The 23395-nt window shown below is 35.5% G+C and overlaps 2 protein-coding genes across 2 annotated transcripts; both read left to right on the top strand.

Moving 5' to 3' along the window:
* Positions 1 to 1095: 1095 nt before the first annotated feature.
* LOC108985360 (phosphoenolpyruvate carboxykinase (ATP)-like) lies at positions 1096 to 6714 on the top strand. The gene is made up of 13 exons (XM_018957638.2): positions 1096 to 1222; positions 1648 to 1946; positions 2450 to 2622; positions 2854 to 3007; positions 3148 to 3232; positions 3900 to 4000; positions 4234 to 4532; positions 4763 to 4936; positions 5049 to 5114; positions 5404 to 5582; positions 5818 to 5987; positions 6086 to 6254; positions 6350 to 6714. The coding sequence occupies exons 2-13, from the start codon at positions 1657 to 1659 to the stop codon at positions 6491 to 6493; spliced, it is 2004 nt and encodes a 667-aa protein (XP_018813183.1). The 5' UTR covers positions 1096 to 1222; positions 1648 to 1656; the 3' UTR covers positions 6494 to 6714.
* A 3543-nt stretch (positions 6715 to 10257) lies between these two features.
* On the top strand, positions 10258 to 22146 carry LOC108985361 (probable sphingolipid transporter spinster homolog 2). The gene is made up of 16 exons (XM_018957639.2): positions 10258 to 10441; positions 11380 to 11511; positions 14191 to 14292; positions 14468 to 14572; positions 14678 to 14753; positions 14874 to 14948; positions 15544 to 15646; positions 15818 to 15883; positions 17165 to 17246; positions 17452 to 17549; positions 17803 to 17879; positions 18041 to 18154; positions 18890 to 19009; positions 19915 to 20043; positions 21116 to 21194; positions 21594 to 22146. The coding sequence occupies exons 1-16, from the start codon at positions 10383 to 10385 to the stop codon at positions 21728 to 21730; spliced, it is 1554 nt and encodes a 517-aa protein (XP_018813184.1). The 5' UTR covers positions 10258 to 10382; the 3' UTR covers positions 21731 to 22146.
* Positions 22147 to 23395: the final 1249 nt, after the last annotated feature.

Here is a 23395-nt window from a genome sequence, read left to right as displayed (position 1 = left end):
TATATTAATTATATATTAATTATAAATTTAATTTAATATTTAAATTATTATTTTTCAACTTAAATATATTGTGACTCAAAAAATTTGAGCATAAATCTAATAATAGAATTTTAAAGTTAAAATTATTAAATTTTGAAAATAATGCTAGTGCTCTACATTTGCGTCTATTGCTGCATTCAGTCGTGCTGTGAAGTTACAGCAGATTTTGGCCGCCCAGAGTGATGGACGGCTGATGATCGATCATGTAACCAAATAAAATTGAGCTGGCCCTACCCATTTAACTTCGATGGTTCGCGGCGAACAGACGCCGATGAGCTTCGTGTAAAATCAAACTAGAGAATAAAAAGGCAGCACTCACTGCTCAGCGACAGAGGGAAATTTCCGGAACTAAAAATGGAATTAAATTCAATTGAATGTAACAAATGGAGAAGGGAGGGGCATTTTACATTTTTGGTGCATACGCGTGGGGGCTACGTTGCTCACCGTTTGCATCTAGCTGTACATGCATGCATGCATTTCAGAGAAAATCGGATGAGGATAGGAACACTATATATAGTCTGACCAATGAACGTAAGTGTGCGTGCGTTTTTTTTTTCCTATAAATGTAAAATCCTAAAAAACAATCTAATAATTTTCATACATTTTTAAATTTTTAGTTTTATTACTTTACCGTTTTAAGTTAATTTCTGGAATGAATAATATTGATCTTTTATCCTAAATTTTGGCACGTGACTTACACATAGACTAAGAAAAATACTCTTTTAAAAATGTAAAATTTTTATTTAAATGAAAAATACATAAAATTTTATGTACAAAAATAAGTTTTTTTTTTTTTCTTACATTTTGCGTTTTAAAAATGTAGAGAAAAGGAAAGAGCACGTAGCTACGGTGGGCACGAGGTGCACCAGATTCGTAAGCTATATCCGAGTTCAGCTTCTCGTTTAATGGGTTTTGGAATTTTTCTCTTTTTCGAGCTTGACCACAGAGGAAGATAGGATTTAACTATGGTTACCAAACCACTTGGGTTGAAACCCTGGTTAAGTCGGTCCAATGAAGCTTTAAAAGGAAGCGCTCCCTCGCCATTTTTCCATCACCTCTTCTCGTCTGTTTCCTCGAACCGATATTGCAACTTTCATGGTCACAACCCTCCCTTTACATTTCATTTTCCTTTAGCCTTTTCGCTTTTTCCTTCCTCATTTTCGTTTCGAGCTCGCAATCTCTGGTTCGAACTCTCTCTCTTTTCTCTCTCGCTTGTAGTTTTATGATCTCTTAGCTCTTTTCTACTCTCTCTCTCTCTCTGTTCGTTATTATCTTCTCTAGGATGATAACTTGAAAAGTTTGCTCTGTTTTGCATGGCTGTTGTCTGAATGATCTTCTAGATCGTACTTTTGATTTTCAACCATGTAACACAGTTACCTTCAAACCAGATTTGCCAGACCTGAAAAAAGACAAGACTATCTGGAATAAAAATCCAAGTTTTTTTCTTGGAAAAACTTTTAGCTTTATACTTATCTGATCAGATGAATCCTAGCTATAGATCATTTTTTCAGACCTCAGTTGAACGTATAGGAACCATGACGTAATTAATATTGTGCTGAAATGTTATGTTTTTTTTTGGTTTTGATAATAAAAGTTATTTGTGTGCAGAGGAGAGAGATGGCAGGAAACGGAAACGTGAACGGAGAGTTCAGCTTCGGGACGACCACTACCAGGATTGCAGGGACCGGGACGGCACGGAACGGCCTGGCTAAGATCCAGACGAACAAGAAGACCAACGGGATCTGCCACGATGACAGTACACCTCCCGTTAAGGCTCAGACCATCGACGAGCTGCACTCGCTCCAGAAGAAGAAGTCCGCACCCACCACACCTATCAAAGGGACTCAGGGTTCGTTCGCCACCATCTCCGAGGAAGAGCTTCACAAACAACAACTCCAGTCCATCAGGTTATATAGACACACCGACGCACAGTATTACATCACTAATTAAGCGTTAAAGCAATATTTAAAAGCAAAATAAAAAATTAAAAAAAAAAAAAGAGCTTTGGCGTCTGAAGTATGGGGGACCCAGTAAATAAGCGGACCCAAGCTTTTCTTTTCTTTTGACTCTAAAAAGTAGTATGATCAGACGGCGTAGACATATGATGGGAGTTGGTGATGGACGACTGGGACCGGCGTAAATATTCGGTGATGTGCCATCTTTGGTAACGACACGTTAGCAGATGCAGAATAATTTCGGCCTTTAAATCATTTGCTGGATTCCCGAGAATCCGATGAAATTATTTATTAAAGTTGGAAAGACTTCAATACCCTTCAGTGGGGCCAGCCACGAGGCCCAATGATAATTAACGAAATTGTTTCCGGGAAATTTCCCGGCGAAGAAATTGCTTTGGTTATTATTATTATTATTTAAAATAATCTGAGGTTGTTTTCGTGCTGTGTTGAAACAGTGCATCTTTGGCGTCGCTGACAAGAGAAACCGGACCGAACCTAGTGAAAGGAGACCCCGCACGGAAGTCTGAGACCCCGAAGCACGTGTCGCACCACCATTTTACGCCGGCATTCAACGTTAGTGACAGTGCCTTGAAGTTCACACATGTCCTCTACAATCTCTCTCCAGCAGGTACATGTTCTGTTCTTCTTTATTAACTAATTATCATTATGTGAATAATTAATACGAAAAAATCATTATAAATACGACAAACAAAAGGATTTGTATTTATGAAAATCTTAATTAATATAGTTGGCAATAAACGTTTGTTACTAACAGACAGACGCCGCGTTTTTAAAATGAAATAGTTAAGGATAATGACAAATTAACTTGTTAGCTTTTGGGACTTGGGATTTGGTGCAGAGCTATACGAGCAGGCTATAAAGTATGAGAAAGGGTCGTTCATCACAGCTACTGGTGCCTTGGCAACCCTTTCTGGAGCCAAGACCGGCCGAGCTCCCAGAGATAAGCGCGTTGTCAGGGATGAGACTACTGAGGATGAGCTTTGGTGGGGAAAGTAAGTTTACCCCTTTGATAGTCCTTTTTTTTTGTTCTCTTTTTTTAATCTCTTTTGTCGGCAATTTCATCTATCTTCTACCTTAAGTTGATCTCTTTTGTTAACATCCACAATCTTTTGATTATGCTGTCTGTGAATAGGGGTTCACCTAACATTGAAATGGACGAGCATACGTTCTTGGTCAACAGAGAAAGAGCTGTTGATTACTTGAACTCTTTGGACAAGGTTATCTTCTACAGCCTTTTATTTACTTTGCCAAAGCAGTTTTGATTTATGTAACGAGTTTTGATTAAGAAAAGAATCACCTTTTAAAATGGGTCCAAAAGAGGAACATGAAAGAAAGTTGTGATCTTTGAATCCTTCCCCTTTTGGACAGGGTGATATCAGTGCTGGTATCTACTTTGTTTTTGTGTTTTTTTTTCCAGTTGACCAAACGGCCTCTGGTCCTCTTAAAGACTTAAGAAACAACCGTGTCCTTTTTTTGTACGTAAAGAAAAAAACTAACTTGCTTGTCCGTGTTGTATTGGTATCTTTTATTTTATTTTTATTTTTTTAAACAGGATTTTATTTAATTATAGATATGTCTTATTCAACCTCACCGATTCAGCAACTGTAGCCCAGATAATTATGAAGAAAATATTGATGCCTATAATTAATAATTCGATGAATTTATCCATTAGGCATTCAGCTATTAAGTACTAGCATCCCTTGCTTATCTGTAGGTATTCTTGTCCTCTTTTGATTATGTGAGCACATGGGGAGTATGCATTAAAGTAATGGGAATTAATGGTGAAATATGATGGAGAAGACAGATTAATATATTCTTTAATCATCATATCAAGCATAGAGGTTGATGGTAAATTGACAATGGGCTTAAACTCATTATTTTCAGGTCTTTGTGAATGACCAGTTCTTGAACTGGGACCCAGAGAATACAATTAAAGTCCGGATTGTCTCTGCCAGGGCATACCATTCCTTGTTCATGCACAACATGTAAGTATAAATTATGAATGATTAATCAATTTACAATACACTTTGTTTCTCTGTTGTCTCTTCCACAGAGGTCTAAGCCTGCCAGATAAGTCTCCTTTAACGTTGACACTATGCAAAATTTATCCTATATTGAGTAATTATCATCCCTGGCTAGAATTCCATGGAGGAAACTCGATGAGAAATGTAATGGTCTATTAGCTTAGTGTACAATTGGATAACTGGGTGGGTGGCAGGTGTATCCGACCCACTCCTGAAGAGCTGGAGAATTTCGGTACTCCGGACTTCACTATATACAATGCTGGGCAGTTCCCATGTAATCGTTACACGCACTACATGACATCCTCTACTAGCATAGATCTTAATCTTGCTAGGAGGGAAATGGTCATCCTCGGCACCCAGTACGCCGGGGAAATGAAGAAGGGTCTGTTCAGTGTTATGCATTATCTCATGCCTAAGCGTCAAATCCTCTCCTTACATTCTGGCTGCAATATTGGAAAAGATGGAGATGTTGCCCTCTTCTTTGGTCTGTCAGGTATAGTATCATCGGAGCAGGGCATGATGTGGCTCAAAACGCTGCAATATGATATGTGCCTTCTTACTCTATCTTGCCGCCCTTGAGCCCTTATTGTTATAACTATCATGAAACAAGATTTGGCATGTGCGCTCAAAAAAAGAAAAAGAAAAAATGATTTGGCATGTGCCATTTTTATACTCTCTCCCTCGGTCACTCATTGGCTTTATTTTCAAATGTCTTTATTTTAGGCACTGGAAAGACAACTCTGTCTACGGATCACAATAGGTATTTGATTGGAGATGACGAACACTGTTGGAGTGACAATGGTGTGTCAAATATTGAAGGCGGTTGCTATGCCAAGTGCGTTGACCTCTCAAGGGAGAAGGAACCTGATATCTGGAATGCCATTAAATTTGGGACTGGTAATAGCGAAGTTAAAGATATACGAAAGGATCCTAGTTTTACTCTTATCTTCAAATATTTCTTTGTTATCCATATCATCATTAAAATAATTAAATTCAATGTCAATGGCAGTGCTGGAAAATGTTGTGTTTGATGAGCACACCAGAGAGGTCGACTATACTGACAAATCTGTTACAGGTAAACTTTCCTTTATTCAATTTAGTTGGATATGACGAATGTTTTACTATCATTGTCCAAAGAATGGAAAAATTTTGGAAGCAAACCCAAAGAACTTATGATTTGAATATGATGAGTACCATCACTGCTGAAAGTTGACAAAGAATGGGAAGCTGACTTTGTAAAGCCGGTGAATGGCTGAAATGGATAATTTTAAGGGATGAAAGTCTGAACATCATATACCAATATGCTTATGTATGACTAATTAAATTATTCAACTTTTCATGAGATGCTATTCTTGTTAAAACAGAGAACACGCGAGCGTCCTACCCTATTGAGTACATCCCCAATGCAAAGATACCATGCGTTGGTCCTCATCCAAAGAATGTCATACTTCTGGCATGTGACGCGTTTGGTGTGCTCCCACCAGTGAGCAAGCTGAACTTGGCACAGACTATGTACCATTTCATCAGTGGTTATACTGCTCTGGTAATTTTATAAAATACTGTGATTCCGATTAACATTAGGAGCTAGGTTACTGGTAATTTTGGTAATAGCTGGGATTCCAATTAACATTTGGAGCTAAGTTACATTCATGCTCTGGTTATAAAAGGAACATGCACTTCTGCTCTGTTTAGGAAAGGAACATGCGATAATGGTTTGCAAACAAATTAAGTTGGCTACTAATTTATCTTACTGAACCTTTTTTTGATGAAAATTTTAGGTAGCTGGTACTGAAGAGGGTGTGAAGGAGCCACAGGCAACATTCTCGGCTTGCTTTGGTGCAGCATTTATTATGTTGCACCCTACCAAATATGCGGCCATGCTGGCTGAGAAGATGCAGAAGCATGGTGCCACAGGATGGCTTGTCAACACTGGCTGGTCAGGTGGAAGGTATGAATTGAAGATTATTGTCTATCGAACTCATTGAAGTTAATTACACTAGTTATTACTTTTTTAAAAAAAAGGTGCTGATATTTTCCTCATTGCAGGTATGGTTCAGGGAGTCGAATCAAGTTGCCATACACACGAAAAATCATAGACGCCATACACTCTGGCAGCCTCCTCAAGGCAAATTTCAAGAAGACTTCAGTGTTTGGGCTTGAGATCCCTACCGAGATTGAGGGTGTGCCTTCTGAAATCTTGGACCCGGTGAACACTGTAAGTTTGCCTTCTACTTGATACATTTGGCAACAATTCTATCTTCATGTGATTGCTATTTTCATTAACCCAATGCATGTGATTTTGGGTTGCAGTGGTCAGACAAGAAGGCTTATAATGATACACTGTTGAAGCTGGCTGGTCTGTTCAAGAAGAACTTTGAAACATTCACCAGCTACAAGATTGGCAAGGACAACAAGCTGACAGAGGAGATCCTTGCAGCTGGTCCAAACTTCTAAGCCCCGAGCAGCAACAGCCAGCAGAAGAGAAGCAAGCAATAAACTATGAACTATCTTGGGAGGTTTTGGTCGATGGAAAAATAAGAATTGTTGGGATGTGCATTTTACTTGGTTCAGTTAACTATATGTAAAATGGTTGGTTTCTGTATGATCCTTCAGAATGATATGGTATTTAGATGAAGTTTGATCCTTTATATCCAAGTATTCTTTGACGTGGAAAATCCTTGGTTTTTTTATTCTCGCACTTGGTGTTCGGTTTTGTTGTCTGTAGTGCTTCATCCAAATTGCCATGTTTGCTTAGTAAGCCTTCGATTCTTTGCGTATAATTGAGGGCTTGAATATGAGAGAGGAGGAACAATGTCTTAAACCCATGAGAGTAGCTTGTGAAATCATGACCCATGTCATCAACATATTTATGAGGGCTTGAAAGTAAAACTTCAACATCTTCAGGGTGATCCATCTTAAAAAGCTACGTTAAAATGAAAAATATGCCAGACATTCCCGTGGTCCGAATTTATTTTTTATTTTTTTCAAAACCCCAATTTTAAAGAAGGGAGAAAGAAAAGAGCTTTGGAGACATGAGATTTTTATTTTTATTTTTATTTTTTCCAATGGGGCAAATGTCAATTTTCAATGAAAAATGAAATGAGATGAGTCAAGACTTACATCTTTAGATGTATTATGTTAAAAACTGATTATCTTAATGATTGTTTGGTCATTTTCCGTTGGATTGTGCACCAATCCATCTTTGCTAAAGAGTGGTTGTTTTTTTTTTTTTTTTTGGTACAAATGATTTACAAGTATCAGACTTGGGTGGGGTGTGCAAAACGTAAATAAAAAAATAAAAACAAAATAGATTATATTTACTGCAAGGAATAATCGAATATGAGAGATTTTGTATTAACTTTTTGGTAAATTATGGGGAAAAAGTACAGCTTTGGCACATCTTTGTATTCTTCTTTCACCTTATTCCTTGATATAGTTATTTATTGATGAAGCTTTGTTACTCATTATCCTCACTCATCACGTACCATAGTTATTTTTATTTTATTTATTTTATTTTTTAGTTTTATTATTCTTAAATTAATTGAATTCTTCTACTCGTCATTTATATACTACATATTTGATAAGAAAAAAAAATTAAAAATTAAAAAGTTATGTGTCGCGTGAGAATAATAACTAGAATTTTTCTTTATTGATAAACCTTGTGTGCTGGAATAGATGAGACATTTATTTCTGATGGTGCATCTTAGCATCTCTGTAGAGAGACTGGACCCAATAACATAATCTATTAAGTATCATGTTTTGAATGGATGAAGATAAGTATCGAGGTTTTGTATATCAACGTTCGAACCACAGAAAATGTTTAGAGTAGAAGTATAGGTGTTGGGGTTGAAATTAGTACAAATATGAAGCTCATCCAAAGGCTTATTGGAAGAATAAAACCCACTGTGCAAAGATTGAATAAGGGGAGAGAGAGAGAGAGAGAGAGAGAGAATCTGATTTCAAGGACTTGATCAGACATAAAACTAGGGGATGGAAAATAAAGGAGGGGAAGGGACTTGAATGGGGAAAGGGAGAAATGGTCACGCAAGCACCACTAGCAGTTGGATGAATGAATACTACTACAAAGAGAGTAAAGGTCACGCAAGTATACCATTTGAGGTCTCCGCATCAAAAAATGCATAAAAATAGGAAATCGTTATCTGCAAAAATAAACCTCATTGAAGATATCTATCACACGATGGAAAAACTCACATGGAAGACTATAAAAATCTCTCAAAACTTGTGTTTGGTAGTGGAGGCGTGCAAGACATCCTATCCCTGTGCTACAAGTTATGTTAGGGTGGCAATATTTGACCCTATTTGTGAATCCAATACGAATATGATACGAAATTAGTGATTTTGAATTTGATATTAATGGATTCAGATCAAAACAAGTTGACTTGTTAAGATGTGATTAATAAACTGGCCAACCTGCAATACCCAGTTTAATTTTATTTCAAAACCAAAATTTAATTATTGTTATTTGTAATATTGATATTTCTCAATATTTTTATATTTTATTATTGAAATTGTAATTTTAAACGTATGCTCACATTTATTATTATTGAGTTTAGTTCAACTCATTTATATGAAAATGGTTGAAATGAGTCACGTCATGTTTATCTATTTTTAATTAATTATTAAATAGGTGACACAACACGACTCATTATTTAAATGAGTTGTGTTAGGATCTAAAGATCTAACCCATTTATCTTAATTGGTCCTATTTAGATTGATTTATATAATTGAATGTCTATAATTTAATATGACAATAATACAACCTGCAAACACGAATTGTCACTCTTAATTATGTTTAACCTTAAACTCTCAAGAGTAAGACTTTAAATTTCTCTTTGAAATACGAGGAATCTTATTTCATCATTTTTTGTTGGTATATTCTATATACCGATTAATGTTGATAATAATTAATAGTTTTCTAATGACCAGAGCTTGGATTAGTTTCTATAAAAATTAGCAAATGGGATTGGCAAGAGTACTTGCTCATTTTCATTTTTTTTTTAATTTATTTTTTGTAACAATAAACACATAACAAGGAGGAATTATAATATAGCAATGCTAGATACAGTCCCTATTTGAAAATTGCAATGCAAGTCTAAGTAATTTTATCTTTAAATTTTTTTAAAATTATAAAATTATCTCTCTTAAAATGATATTTTTTTCATTTAATAAAAAGCCTGTACATGCAGTCTCCAAGTGGAGACTGTCAATAGAATTTCTCATTATAATAACCAGAGAATGAAATGGTGATATTAAAAATACTGTTTTTGTAAGAATTAATTATAAGAAAAACAATTATCAGTTGCTATAAATCTATATTATTACGCTCAAATTATATTTGTTACGCGAATTCTTTTTCTGATTTTCTAAAAAATTGTATTTTTTTTTTTGTGAAAAAATAAGTACAATGGAAAAAATTGTTTGGAATCTTTGGATGAAAATTTCTCTTATTTGTTATGTGATGAGTTTTAGGATGTCCATTTGGTTTTTATGAATCTAATAATTTATTCCTTTTCTAGAGTTAAGATAAAAAAGAAAATGGGGCATTTTTATTACATGACATTTAAGTGCCATGCTTAAAAATTCACTTCAAACATAATTCACAATTTATCTTGTAGATAAAATTAGTCGAGACAAAAAATTTTATATTAAGGTTCTATTTAGATTCAGAGTTGATCTCAACTTATTTAATCTTATTTCATCTAATTATTGTAATTTTTTTAAATTATCATATAAAATATAATAAATAATTAAATTTTTTTAAATTTTAAAACAATAATAATATTTTAATAATATTTTATTTAATTTTAAACTTTTATATTAACTAATTTCATCTTAATTTACTATTCAAACGACACCTAAGTTAATTGTCAAAGTTCAAGGAACAATATATCATGATCTAGGAATTAAATAATAATATTGACAATATGCATTTTCTTAATTGTCAACAAAGAACATGAATTATAATCTTTTATATCGCTAAAGAATGACAATTTATATTTATTGCCGTAAAAAAAATTATAGGAATGAATTCAAAAATTTTGATGAATTTATTGCCGTAAAAAAAAGACGATATGTTTTACCTTTGAGAAGATGGTTGTAATTATTAGTTCAAAAACAAATAAAAGATAGTGATAAAAAATTAGAAAATTGCTTCAATAACAAGTAAACGAAGAACAGTTAAAAAAAAAAGGAACAAAAGAAAAGAAAAAGAAAAAAACAAGTAAACGAGCCAACGAGGAACCCAAAATTTTAATCAGAAGTCAGAACAATTCAGATTCAAGCCTTGTGAAGCTATTCCCATCGATTAATCTAAGACGAAGAAATGGCGAAGATACCCAGAGAAGACTCGGCACAGAGTCCTTCATGGTTCACCCCCAAAAGGTACCCGCATCCCACGGCATTCCTCCGTTTTACCGGATTTTTTCAGTGAGAATATTGTATTGTAAATTATGTTTCCCATTCTGAAAGTTCTGACCTTGCATCTGATCGATTTCTAGGTTTTCTTTGATGTTGCGTTTCGTTTATGTACTTTGAGGGAAGGGGTGGAGTAGTGTTGAAGATTCGTCTATGTTTTTTTCAATTGTTGGGTGCTTCGTGAGAAACTATATATCAGTCCAAATTTGGTCTCTGAGAAAACATGGGAAACTGGAAAAATATTGTTTGTTGATTCTCTTTAGGTTGGAGTGGCAGTTGGGGAACTTCGTAATTTCCTTTTCCTTTCTCCTGTAATTACACAGCAACGGAAATGGAGTGAATAATAGATGGATGAATTCATTTGGCCTGAGTTTGCCTAGGATGACTGCAAATTTTCTTGATGATAGAGAACCAATCTGCCAACATGGGTCATTGTAGATGGGCATTTGTAGTTTACATCTTTTAAAAAATTTAATCTTCTAAGCTGGATTTTAATAATTAAAAATGTAACAGGAGCTTTCGGCTGCTTTGATACAGTTTCATCTTGCGCAATTAGTTGGGTATTCTGGTGAATTAGGTACATGTGTAGTGAGTTGGTTGTAGGACTGTTGGGCCTTTACAAGGTTAGGAGCCATTCATTTTAATGCAAACATTTACTTTTTCTGGTCTTATTTTTATCATGACAAGAAAATCTGTGATTTGGATATTCTGAAGTTATACTTCTCCGACCTTGAATTAATGTTGATTTCCGTTTTGATAGTGGTCATGTTTAAAGCTCAGCTTGGATTGTAATGTTTACTGAATGGAAGTCTGACGGGCTTCATGCTCTTTAATTGTAAAAATGAAATTAAATTTCCTAGTTGCTGGCTTTTGCTTATTATAAAGGATTTATTTATTGTTTGCAGGTTACTTATGATCTTTTGTGTAATTAACATGATAAATTATGTGGATCGAGGAGCAATAGCAAGCAATGGTGTAAATGGTAGTCTTGGGACTTGCACTGATAGTGGCATTTGTTCTTCGGGTAGCGGAATTCAGTAAGATTTACTGGATGATTTCATGTCATTTAAATACTAGTTTAACAATCTGAATCTAATATGCTACACGATATTTCTCATGCTTCCAAAGAGTGCCTCTCATGTGAATTGAATACGAAGAAATTCAAAGTCTCTTTCCATGTCATGCTATTTTCTTATATCATACCTTCTCTTATCATCACTAGCAGAGAAATTATTTAGGGCTTTCTTATGGGAAGGCATGAGGGAGGAGATGAAATTTCACCTGGTTAGATGGAAAACAGTTTGCCTCAGTTGTGAATGGGGGATTGGGAGTGTGTAACTTGAGAACTTTTAATAAAACTCTATTGGGAAAATGGCTTTGGAGATATCACTTGGAGGAGGGATCATTGTGGAAGGAAATTATTGATGCTAGATATGGTGTCACTAGGGGTGGTTGGTGTTCCAACGAAGTGAGAGGGGGGTATGGTGTGGGTTTATGGAAGTTTATAAGGAAGGGGTGGCCATGCTTTGCAAATCAAACCCATTTTGTAGTTGGTGAGGGCAATCGAATAAGTTTTTGGTAGGACATGTGGTGTGGAGATCAAGCTTTGGAAAGGGCTTTTCTGGCTCTATATCATATTGCAGTTAACAGGGAGGCGTCAGTGGCGGATGTGCGGTTATTTTCTCATGGCTCGTATCAGTGGAACATTTTCTTTAGTAGGGATTTTCATGACTGGGAATTATCTATTGTTGCAGAATTTTTCAGCTCACTATATTCTACGGGGACCCCTATACCCTAGCGTGATCGATTGAAGTGGAGGGCTAATAATCACCAGTTATGCACAATGAAGGCGTATTATAACATCTTGACAACATAAGATCATACTCCGTTTCCCTGGAAGAATATTTGGAGGTCTTGTGTGCCTTCTAAAGTAGCATTTTTTGTTTGGAGTGCCGCCCTTGGGAAGATATTGACCACGGACAATTTGAGGAAGAGAGGATGTGTAATTATGGATTGGTGCTACATGTGTAAAAAAAATGGAGAATCTTTGGACCATCTCTTACTACATTGTGAGGTAACAAGGGTGTTGTGGGATGAGATCTTTCAAAGGGTTGAGATTGCTTGGGTTATGCCTATGAGGGTGGTGGATCTGTTGGGTTGTTGGAGGAAGATACAAGGCTGTCAACAAGTGGCAGCAGTGTGGAAGATGATTCTGTTGTGCATCATGTGGTATATTTGGACGGAAAGGAATGCGCGCTGTTTTGAAGATAAGGAACGCACATTGGCTGAGTTGAAGAATTTTCTGTTCCACACTTTATTGTCTTGGCTTTCCGCTATTGTATTACAGGGGGAAATGTTTATGATTTCTTGTCTTTAAATTATCGCATGTAGATTGTATTTAGGTGTTCTTCTGTATACATCCTGTGTACATAGGCTACGCCTATTTCATTTATATATATAATATTTATCTCTTACTTATAAAAAAAAAAAAAAATCATCACCAGCACTTGAAGCTTTGTATTTGATCAAGCGTCATTGTGACACTAGAGGATTTTATATTCCTAGATGGCTATGAAATGAATTTCTAAATGAATATGCTTGAAATGATGGTTGAATGATATTTTTGGAAGTCATATTCATCCAATGCTATTGCATGGATATTTAGGTCATGAAACCAATGAGCTCTAACTTCATTGCACCTTTTCTACTCGTAAGGAAGGGATGGAGGGTATAGTCATGAGTTCAAGATCCACTAGGTGTTCAACTTATTCATTTGAAAGTAAAAAAAAAAAAAAAAGGTCATGTGGGCTCATGAATGTGCTTTTCCTTCCCGTGCCGTAGTGCCCCCCCCCCCAAACACCACCACCACCACTCTCTCTCTCTGTGATCCGCATGTGTTATTTCTCTTCCGGTGCTCATAAAGGCATGTATTTATGTTCCATGGAACAAGCAAGGGACTCCAATACTATACATCAAATGCAACACCAATGCATCAAACTTTTTACATTACACATTAACTAATTGGTGTGCTCACACTTATATGTATATAAATTGGTGTGCACATTGGTACATTCTATTGTACTATCTATATCAAATTTAAAGATAGGAAATTTGTTCAAGTCTTATAGAACTTTATATGTGTGTGTTTGTATAAAATTATTTTAAATTAGGTATTAGGTATGCATCGTCTTAAACCAAAACACTGATAAAAAAAATCTTTGTATGCCAAAACACAAGATTGTGTTTTGGTGTGATCTAAATGGTGCCAACTAATTTGTTGATCAATCTTAGTTTTCTTGATAAATTCTATATGCACGTTTGGGGTGCTCATGTGTATGTAGGGCTTCTTGTTGGATTTGTGCTTGCTACACTCGTGCTTGACAAATACATACCGGCACAAGCAAACATCAATTACTGGCTATTTACCACCGGTAAATCATGATTTGTCTTAGATGGTGACATAGCCAGGCTGGCAGCCTTCATACATACAACCACCATGCACACACTATGATCACTCCTTCCCTTACACTCATACCACAGTCACATGCTCTATACATTTATTCTGAAGATGTTGCTTTTCTTAAAATATTGGTTGAAAAGTTTCAATTATCATATTACAGAATTTTGACTAGTAGTTGAGCATGATATGCTAGAGCATCTGTTTATTAATAATCTTGGGTCTTTTTCATTGGCTTATCATATCATGATTCTTGCAGGGGGGATTTTAACTTGAACAATTTCCAAGATGGTGTTCTATCTTCTGCCTTTATGGTCGGACTTCTTGTAGCTTCTCCAATATTTGCATCCTTGGCAAAGAGGTGAACATCTTCTTTACACACTAGTTGCTTACCATTCATAATTTAAGGTTGGACAATGATGTCATGATGATAGATCTTTGATTAAGATAATTTTTATCATACGATGGATTAGTATCTTATCCTTTACCCTTTGGGTATCCATGGGCTTATATATAATACATTATTCCTCTTGCAGCCACAATCCTTTTAGGCTTATTGGAGTTGGGTTATCTGTTTGGACATTTGCTGCAGCTGGGTGTGGTAGTTCATTTGACTTTTGGTCCATTGCGATATGTCGCATGTAAGTTCAATAAAGTTGTTGCTTTCAACAATGCGGTTTTGTTCAGTGCTTTTATCATCTTCTTGTACTAGGCTGTGAATTTTATTGTGGATGTTGTCTATCTAGGCTGGTTGGTGTTGGAGAGGCTTCTTTCATAAGTCTTGCTGCTCCATTTATAGATGACAATGCCCCTGCCACTCAGGTTAGTTTCTTTTTGCTTATTTTTTCTCTTGTTAGTTTATAATTAGAATTTTGGAATTTGCTATGTGAATATGTGCTGATTTTGCAATTTACACCGTATGAATCTTTGTGATGGTTCCAGAAAACAGCATGGCTTGCAACATTTTACATGTGTATTCCAACTGGGGTTGCTCTAGGCTATGTTTATGGTGGACTTGTAAGTTCTCGAATCGGGATAGCTAATCTTCGGATTATATTTGTCAACTTCGATTCTCTTTTTGGTTAAAATAGCAACTTTTGTTGTTTTCTTATATGAAGGTGGATTTGGTTGTTTGTAGTTTGCTTACATTGATTCGTCTTTTTTAATGTTTCTTACACCCATTCCATAGAGACATTCTATCTCATGAGCTGTATATAATTTTCTTCATTCTGTCAAAAGGTTCCCTAAAAACTGTAAATTGGATTTAAGACCTCTTGGGTTTATGACGAAATTTCCTATACCATCTCTATTAGGATGAGGGGTTGTTCTCTGCTATTTGGTCAGTTAGTGTGACTGATTTTCATTGTGACATTAAACCAGAGAAGCTTCATTAATTAGCATGATTTGGTTTTAGAACCAATATTATAACGCTCCAAGAGCCTGCTTGTCCTTATCTCTTTGGATGTGTTCAATCATCTCCTACGGTCACTCAATTTATGTATTAATTGAGTTACTTATAAAAAAAAATTTATGTATTAGTTGAGTTAGTGGCATTCTTTATTGATTTTACTCACCATAACAGACTTCGGTATTTGTTTTTTTTCCTTTTTAGGTTGGAAACTATTTGAATTGGCGTTATGCATTCTTTGGAGAGGCATTTTTTATGCTTCCATTTGCTGTTTTGGGTTTTGTGATGAAGCCTTTGCAATTAAAAGGTACTTGTTTTGGAATGCATAATTTTTTCTTACTAAGTTTTGATTGGTCCATCCACACTCACCACAATTGGGTAGTTTTACTTACCAAAAAAGAAAAAAGGTTTTGATTGTCTTTTATCCCACATTATTAATTTATTTTTCCTTAATCTGGCATTGAACTTATAACCACAGGTTTTGCCCCTGTTGAGCCAAAAAAAGATTTGACATCCATTGACGCTGTTGCTTGTGCCATTGAAGGTATTATTTTTTCATTTTTTATAAGTGAAATTAAAAAACGCAAAAAGGGGCTTTACCCAAGTGTACACAAATTAACAAGGCATATGCATAATCAAGAGTAAAAGAGAGCAAGATAATCTTGGAAGCTAGAAATGGAAAAGCATTTATGAATAGCCATCTAGAGGTAAAGTGAATTGAAAAAGGCCTAAAGTTCCACCACCATCTTCTCACAGTCTTTAAGTCTTTAATAATTTCTTTTTCGTCATCCAAGCACACTCCCTTAGCTCCATGGAAGCCGAACACACTGAGCTTTCCATTTTGTGAGCCAAACTACCATCATTGATTCTTCATGCAAACACACTCCCTTACTAAAATCCATGTATCCAACCACACAAAGTTCCCATCTTGTGATCCAAAGCTCCCCTCAACTTGCCTTATACCAAGTCCAATTCTTGCTAATGTTCATCATGCAACTGTTGCATGCCCAAAATCTGAGTGATTATTTGAACCCCAATTCTAGCAATTTTTACGCTCATAAAGAAGCTAAGATAAGGGATTCTCTCGGTATTTTTGTTTATGATTAGGCTTGGTTTTGGTTTTGGTTTATTTTGTTGAGGCTTGGTGCTTGAGAGCCATGAGAAGAGATTAGGAGATTGAGGTGATCTGACTTCCATGATTGCCATGGAAGCTGGAGGCCGACAACTCATCCCATTCTTTGGTTATCTTGGTTGTTGGCTGTAGAATGAGGAGCTGGATTTGAGACGTGTGGAAGAGGAGTTATAGACTATGTTGCTCTTGGATTGGACATGCTCCATCTTACACTCACCTTTTTTTTTTCACCCAGAGTTTGCCATCTATTGGCATTGTCTAGGGGCGATGTGTGGTCTCATGTGAATTAACAGGATTCGCATGATTAGAATTGAATGGAATGGCTACATTGAATGCAATTTAGGTGTTCAATGAGTAAATTGTTCAAATAAAAAAGAGAAATTCTTTTTCATCCTAGATTTTTTCAGCCTCAATCACCCTTGTTGATGGACACATTTTAAGTGGCTGTTGAGTTAATGGTTGACATATTAAGCTACTTAAAGTATGCCATATCAGCAGGCCTGACTAATGTGACAAAATCTAGGATGAAGAGTAGCATTGTTCATTTAAAAATAGAGGAATCAAACTTACAGCACACATGAACTTGAAGCGACCGATTTTGACTTGGGCCTTAAAATCTCTTATTGTAGTAATTGTTCATTATATTCTTCTTTTGATTTGAGGGTTCTTTCACTTATTAGTTCCCGATTATAGATTCAAAGGTTCCAAGTGTAAATGGCTATGTTGTGGTTGAAGATGAAGGTTTTGGTGCTCAAGCCTCTAATAAAGCTTCCAAGTAAGTGGCTCTTGCGGCTGTCCTTCTCAATGTCTCTTTATGCTTACATATGCTTTTACATGTATTGGCGGTTGATGATGATGAGAAAAATAAAATAATGCCTTCCTTTATGACATTTATAGATAGTGAATTGGAAATGAATACTATCATTTTGTGAAATTCCTTAATTCTGGGTATGACTGTGTCTTCTCCTTTTGTATTTCAGGTCAAGAGGTGCATTCAAAATTTTGGATCAGTTCTCTAGATTTTCGAGAGAGATGAAAGTGCTTTTGCTTGATAAGGTCTATGTTGTGAATATTTTAGGTACTTTATCAACCCTCATTTTCTGCACAAGTCGACAGTTTTTTATTCGTTTATATACAAACTGGAGAAGTATTAGTACAAGAATATTCTGAGTTCTTATGATATGGATATGAAATTATGGTCATTTTCACGATCATAGTTTTTCTTAGTGTTATTTCAGAGTTTCTAATGGAGTGGTGACTTTCAGGTTACTTTGCACATATGGTAAATATGGGGTTTTATTTTTGTTTTTGTTTGGTTGTTTGGTTGGCAGGTTACATATCGTACAACTTTGTCATTGGAGCATACTCATACTGGGGGCCAAAGGCTGGTTATAACATTTATCACATGGTATGGCACTTTTTTAACTTCCATCTGTTAACTTTTTGTCTTGAATTTTTTCCTGTTAAAATACACATTTTCTTTGATTCAAATCCTCATTTCTTGCATAATGAGAATACAATCTCTTCAGTAATGATAGTTACCCTCTTGTTACTTGGGTCTTTGGGCAGAATAATGCAGATTTGTTGTTTGGAGGGATCACAATTGTTTGCGGAATTTTTGGGACATTATCTGGAGGCCTCATCCTGGATTACATGAGTGCCACGATCTCAAATGCATTTAAGGTGAGTTCTGTTGCGTCTAGGGGACATGTGAGGCAGATGGCTCTTTCAGTGCATAATCATTCACTCATCATTATCCCAGGCGCTGAATATACTTTAATATCAAGTTTGTACTATTGAACAGGACATTATTAAACTTTTACGTAGGTTCACTTGTACAGATATGAGCGTTTGTTGATGTTGCATAAATGCAAGAACTTTCTGTTTGAGAGACTTCAATATGATTTACTTGAACCATTTCATTCATCTAAATAATTGCGGAAAGAGTTTTGAAAAAAACCTCACAATTTCTTTTTTTTTGATCAGTAAAAAGTAAAAAACCTCACAATTTCACCCTGAATCTCACTGAATTGTTTCTATTTCACGTCCTATTATTTCTTTAGCACATGAAAACATACACATTATATTTGGAGCAGCTAAATTTTGCTGGTTTCTTACTCAGCATTTCCTGTTATTTGTTGAATAAGGAGTTTTTTTTTTTTAATTAACTTTACCTTCTGCAATTTATCTATTTGTAATTACCGTAGTAGTCATATACTACTCTTGAAGAGGTCGAGTTTTACATTGAAATGAGTTTTCTGACTTCTTTCCATGTTTGTATGCTGGCGTTGGTGGAGAATTTATCATCTGCTGTTGATTAGAAATTTTGAATTTGTTTTGTATTCTTAATTTCTGAGTTGTCGGACAATAACTTGTATGTTCTTAATTGTATTCTAAATTTCTCTACTCGTGTTACAGCTTCTTTCTGGAGCAACATTACTAGGTGCAATGTTTTGCTTCAGTGCCTTCTGCCTCAAAAGCTTGTATGGTTTCATAGCTCTTTTCTCAGTGGGCGAGATACTAGTCTTTGCTACACAGGTAAATTTGTAACTGTCTGAGTTGGGTTAAAAATTTGATGATCCATGGCTCTTTTTTTAATAATGTGCACGAGAGAGAGAGAGAGAGAGATTCTTCTTCACCTTGTTTCTTTTGAAGTCTTTAAATTACATATGAAAAGGCCTAGAAATCTTGAGGAGACTTTTATAGTTCAGAAATCCTTTATCCAATGTTAGAGTGACCGAACTTTATTTATTTTTATTCTTGTATAAAAAAAAAAAGAATGACAGAAGTTTTAAAAATTGTAAGGTGAATCCCTTTTTCTTGGTTAAAATGTATTTTTCCCTCTTTTCGTTGCATCTGGCAAATGATATAGTGATGTATAGGTATTTGTTGAGCTTTTATTAGAATAATATATTTTTTTACAAGTCATTTCTTTCTTTATTTTCTACTTATAGAAAAAAACTTTCTTTGTTTTATGTGTTTAAACTTTTTGTTACCTTAACGATATTCTGTAGATTTTTGGTAGTTTGTTAAGGATTTGCTGAAGGTTATTGCTATAGTCATTGAAACTTTTTGTTAGCATAACGATATTCTGTAGACTTTTGTTAGCTTGTTAAGGATTTGCTGAAGGTTATTGATAGTCATTGAAAATGTAAGGTTGGCCTTGTCGGAAAAAAATGCTTTTGATTTTGGATCCTCATCAGAATGGTTGAATATATGACGCATGTATAATATAAATGACATGTTACTATCAATTTTAAGAACTTAACACAATTTTCTACTTTATTTGTAAATGCTTTGGGTTTCAATTCAACTGACTATATACTTGCATGTTGATGCACTTCTGCACATTGACATTAATTTCTGAACTACTTTATTCTCAAATAACATCCAGAAATTTGATCCACTCATATTTCCTTCACAGTATCAATTTGCTTTTGCAGGCTCCTGTTAATTACGTGTGTCTCCATTGTGTCAAACCTAGTATGAGGCCTCTGTCTATGGCTATATCCACTGTTTCAATCCACATCTTTGGCGATGTGCCTTCGTCACCTCTTGTTGGGGTTCTTCAGGTGTGGCTTTGAAACTCTCAATTTATATCTGTGAGGAAGGAGAGAGAAATATAGTTGATATTACATTGCGTTTCCTTCACATGTATATGCTAATCCAACATACATGAATTTACGTTTTTTGATTTATTTTGCTGCAAGTATGGCATGTTCCGCTGTGGAAAAATAATCTCGTTACTCCATTTTGTCCTTTTACTGAAGTTATTGTGGCAAAAGCAGTTTCCAGTTATATAGTATTAGCTGTAAGTGCATTTGGTTAATAATTTATTTCAAATCTGTTGTTCTTTCAAAAAGTTACTTTTGGCAAAGTATAGCATGTTTCGTTATGGACGAATAATCTTTCTACTCCATATTTTCCTTTAATTGTGTGTAACAAAATTTGTTGTGGGCCAGATATAGAATTAGCAGCAAGAGCATTAGGTTGAGTATTTATATAAAATCTGCAGTTCTTTCAAAATCATGAAAATTGACTTTCAGAGTACTGTCCCACGGGCCATGCATGTGTGAGAAAAATAGTGAAGAAGAGATGGCCAAGTGGAGGTTTTAGAGATTATGGGGCTAGAAATGGCTGCATTGAAGAAATTCGTTGGCCTATAATCCTGTTGAAGCAGGATGTGGTGGACCCCAATCTTGAGAAGCGTAAAGCACACACTCCAAACAAATTTGTGCTTTTATTAACGTTGGTCAGGAAAATTAAATACACATTTTTTTTTTTAATTTCAAAGCAAAAAGTTGTGGAGTTTCCTCTGTTAACTCTTCTACAGTATTGATTGCCAGTATCATTACGCAGTTAAATGATAATAACTCGGATTTGTGTGCTTTTTATTTATATGCTGAAGTAATGACTAAAATCATTATGTTCAATGTTTGAAAATGCACTCACAATACCTTTTCCTGCTTGTGATGATAAAATTTCTAATTTAATTTCACTCATATAAAAAAAAAAATATATATATATATATATATATCTAATTTGGTTTCCTTAACTGCTTTGGATCCATAGTCTCGATCCCTGTCTTTTTACTTATCTAATTTTTGACAATGTTATTTTGGCTTTGGTAAATGTCACACACAGGATCATGTTAACAATTGGAGGGAAACAGCACTTATTCTAACATCCATTCTGTTTCTTGCTGCTGGAATATGGTTTATAGGTGAGTGACCAAGAATCAGATAAATAACTTGTATAGATGTGACGATAAATTATTTTAATGAGAGAAAGGTACTAGAGTGTAGCCAATGTATTCAGAGCGGCTCTTTCAAGCTTTGATTGACTACCTATCAGGTGCTACCATGCTTTTTTGTTTAATTCTCCTTCGGCACGGCTTCCTTAACTTTCAACACCCTGGTTCCTTATGAAACATCTCCATTCCTCATTTCACCAAGGATATAGAGACAAAAAGTTTTGTGGCTTCATTCACAAATCACTCTGCTGAACTACTAAAATTAAGATGTGAACACCGGGTTGAAATGGAAGTCCATACAAGTTGCTTGATTTGTTGATGAAATATTCAAAAAGTGAGTTACAATGCAAATTGTATTTACTTTTACAGGGATCTTCCTGAACAGTGTGGACATGTCCAATGAAGAAGGTGAAAATAAAGGCTCCACGGTTGAGAAGGCGGCTAGCACAAAGCCTTTGCTGGGAGGAAACAGAAATGAGATGCTAGATGACTCTGTCGAAGCATAAGTTCTATATGCAAAGCCTGGAGTACCTCAAGGAATAGACTTGAGAAGAAGGAACTCCGACAACAAACTTTTCAAGAGTATATGTGAAACCATACTTATGTTAATCTGTACAGTTCTGGTGCCCTAACATGTCATATGAGTGTAAAGTGTTAGGTTTCCACTTGGGGTAAAAATTGCTGTCCAAGCTTGTGTGTTGAAGATTTGTAAGAGAACATGAAAAATAATATTTCCCCTTCAAGTCAGTCAGAACACAAGCAGCTCAATGTCGAGGTTGTGCATTCCTATTTGTTTCACAGACAACTTGTAGATAAGAAAAAGGCATATAATCAGAATATTTGCATTGCTTGCAGTACGATTTTCAGCTGTATAGTCTTTCCATTTATGTAAAGATAAATTATTGCTGACAGCTTTATAAAATGCTTGTACTACGGTGTGTATTATGTTCTTGAGTAGTGCTAGGCTGCCGCCCAGCAATGACCGCTGGGCGTGCCTCCTAGCACAAATTTATCTTTTTATTTTTTTTATATTTAAATATTTTTAAAAAATAAAAAAATATATCAATATATTAAAAGTTATTTTTTTTAATCATTAAGTAAAAAAAATTAAAAAAAAAATCTTGAACCGTCAAAGTGGGGTAAATTCAGGCAGTATACTAGTATTTCTCTATATTATTTAAACTCTGTAAATAAGTTTCTCAAGCGACTTAGCCTGATTTGTGAAACAAGACAAAAAAAAAAAAAGAAGGTGGGGGTAGAAAAAACAAGAAGCAAAGAATGGAGACTTCCTTCAGCACATGATATACAAATGGCAAACCCCACCATTGGATTGGACCATATGACAAGTTTTACAAAGACAAATGAGATGGTAATTGGGGGGAATAGGGCGTCGTCTTCTTCTTGACTAATAAATTGACCATTTATGTGTCAACCACCAAACTGACATGTTTCTATATATATATATATATATGTTGTATTCAATTTTGAGTGTCTTTGTGAAGGGGCATCCTTCAGCTCTCTTTCATTCACTGCGAATCCCAATGCCAAAGCACTATCATCTTCAGAGATGGGTGTGCTACTCATTCAAGGAACCATTCTTATCATTCCAAATAGATTTTACAGTGTTATGGCTTCTGACCCTAACTCAACTTTGGCAATGCGTTTCTTAACAATATAGATTCCTGTTTTCTGGGCTAGCTGGGAAACTCTTCTCTCTCTATAACGGCCTGAGGGCATGGAAAGGAAGAGAAGCAACCAGTCCCACCATAGGTGGTGGGTAGTGAAGTTACTGTTCACGATAGTGGTACAGTGGGTGGGGATGGAAGATCTAGAAGAAGCTGAGCCTGAATGAGGAGGAGAATGCTGCCATTAATGTACATGCAGGAGGCTCGGGGAAGGTGAAAAGCAGAGGAGAGTGTAGCCTTATTGGGAAAATATGTTCGTATCATACGAAGGGGAAGGAGGTGGTAAGAGCAACGATGATCAAGATATGGAAGATTGGGAGTTCCCTTGGAAGAGTAGAAGAGGTTGATGCACCCAAGGATGATGTCTGTTAGGGGAGTTATCTAAGGGTAAAGGTGGAGGTAAGATCTAAGGAAGGCTGTGGCGAGGGGAAGAACTATAATAGTGGATGAGTAGAAGTTGTGGGTGCCCTTTAGCTATGAGAAGCT

The sequence above is a fragment of the Juglans regia genome, chromosome 11, assembly GCF_001411555.2.
Source record: "Juglans regia cultivar Chandler chromosome 11, Walnut 2.0, whole genome shotgun sequence".
NCBI lineage: Eukaryota > Viridiplantae > Streptophyta > Magnoliopsida > Fagales > Juglandaceae > Juglans > Juglans regia.
Note: the sequence above shows the minus strand (reverse complement) of the source record. Positions and strands in the feature narration are given on the sequence as shown.

Bases quoted from the DNA above. Each gene is read 5' to 3' on its own strand.
- LOC108985361 (XM_018957639.2), top strand. From the start codon at position 10,383: ATGGCGAAGATACCCAGAGAAGACTCGGCACAGAGTCCTTCATGGTTC. The intron at 14,949-15,543 runs GTAAGTTCTCGA...TTTCCTTTTTAG, and splicing joins GCTATGTTTATGGTGGACTT to GTTGGAAACTATTTGAATTG. The intron at 17,880-18,040 runs GTATGGCACTTT...GTCTTTGGGCAG, and splicing joins GTTATAACATTTATCACATG to AATAATGCAGATTTGTTGTT.
- LOC108985360 (XM_018957638.2), top strand. From the start codon at position 1,657: ATGGCAGGAAACGGAAACGTGAACGGAGAGTTCAGCTTCGGGACGACC. The intron at 2,623-2,853 runs GTACATGTTCTG...GATTTGGTGCAG, and splicing joins CTACAATCTCTCTCCAGCAG to AGCTATACGAGCAGGCTATA. The intron at 6,255-6,349 runs GTAAGTTTGCCT...TTTGGGTTGCAG, and splicing joins TCTTGGACCCGGTGAACACT to TGGTCAGACAAGAAGGCTTA.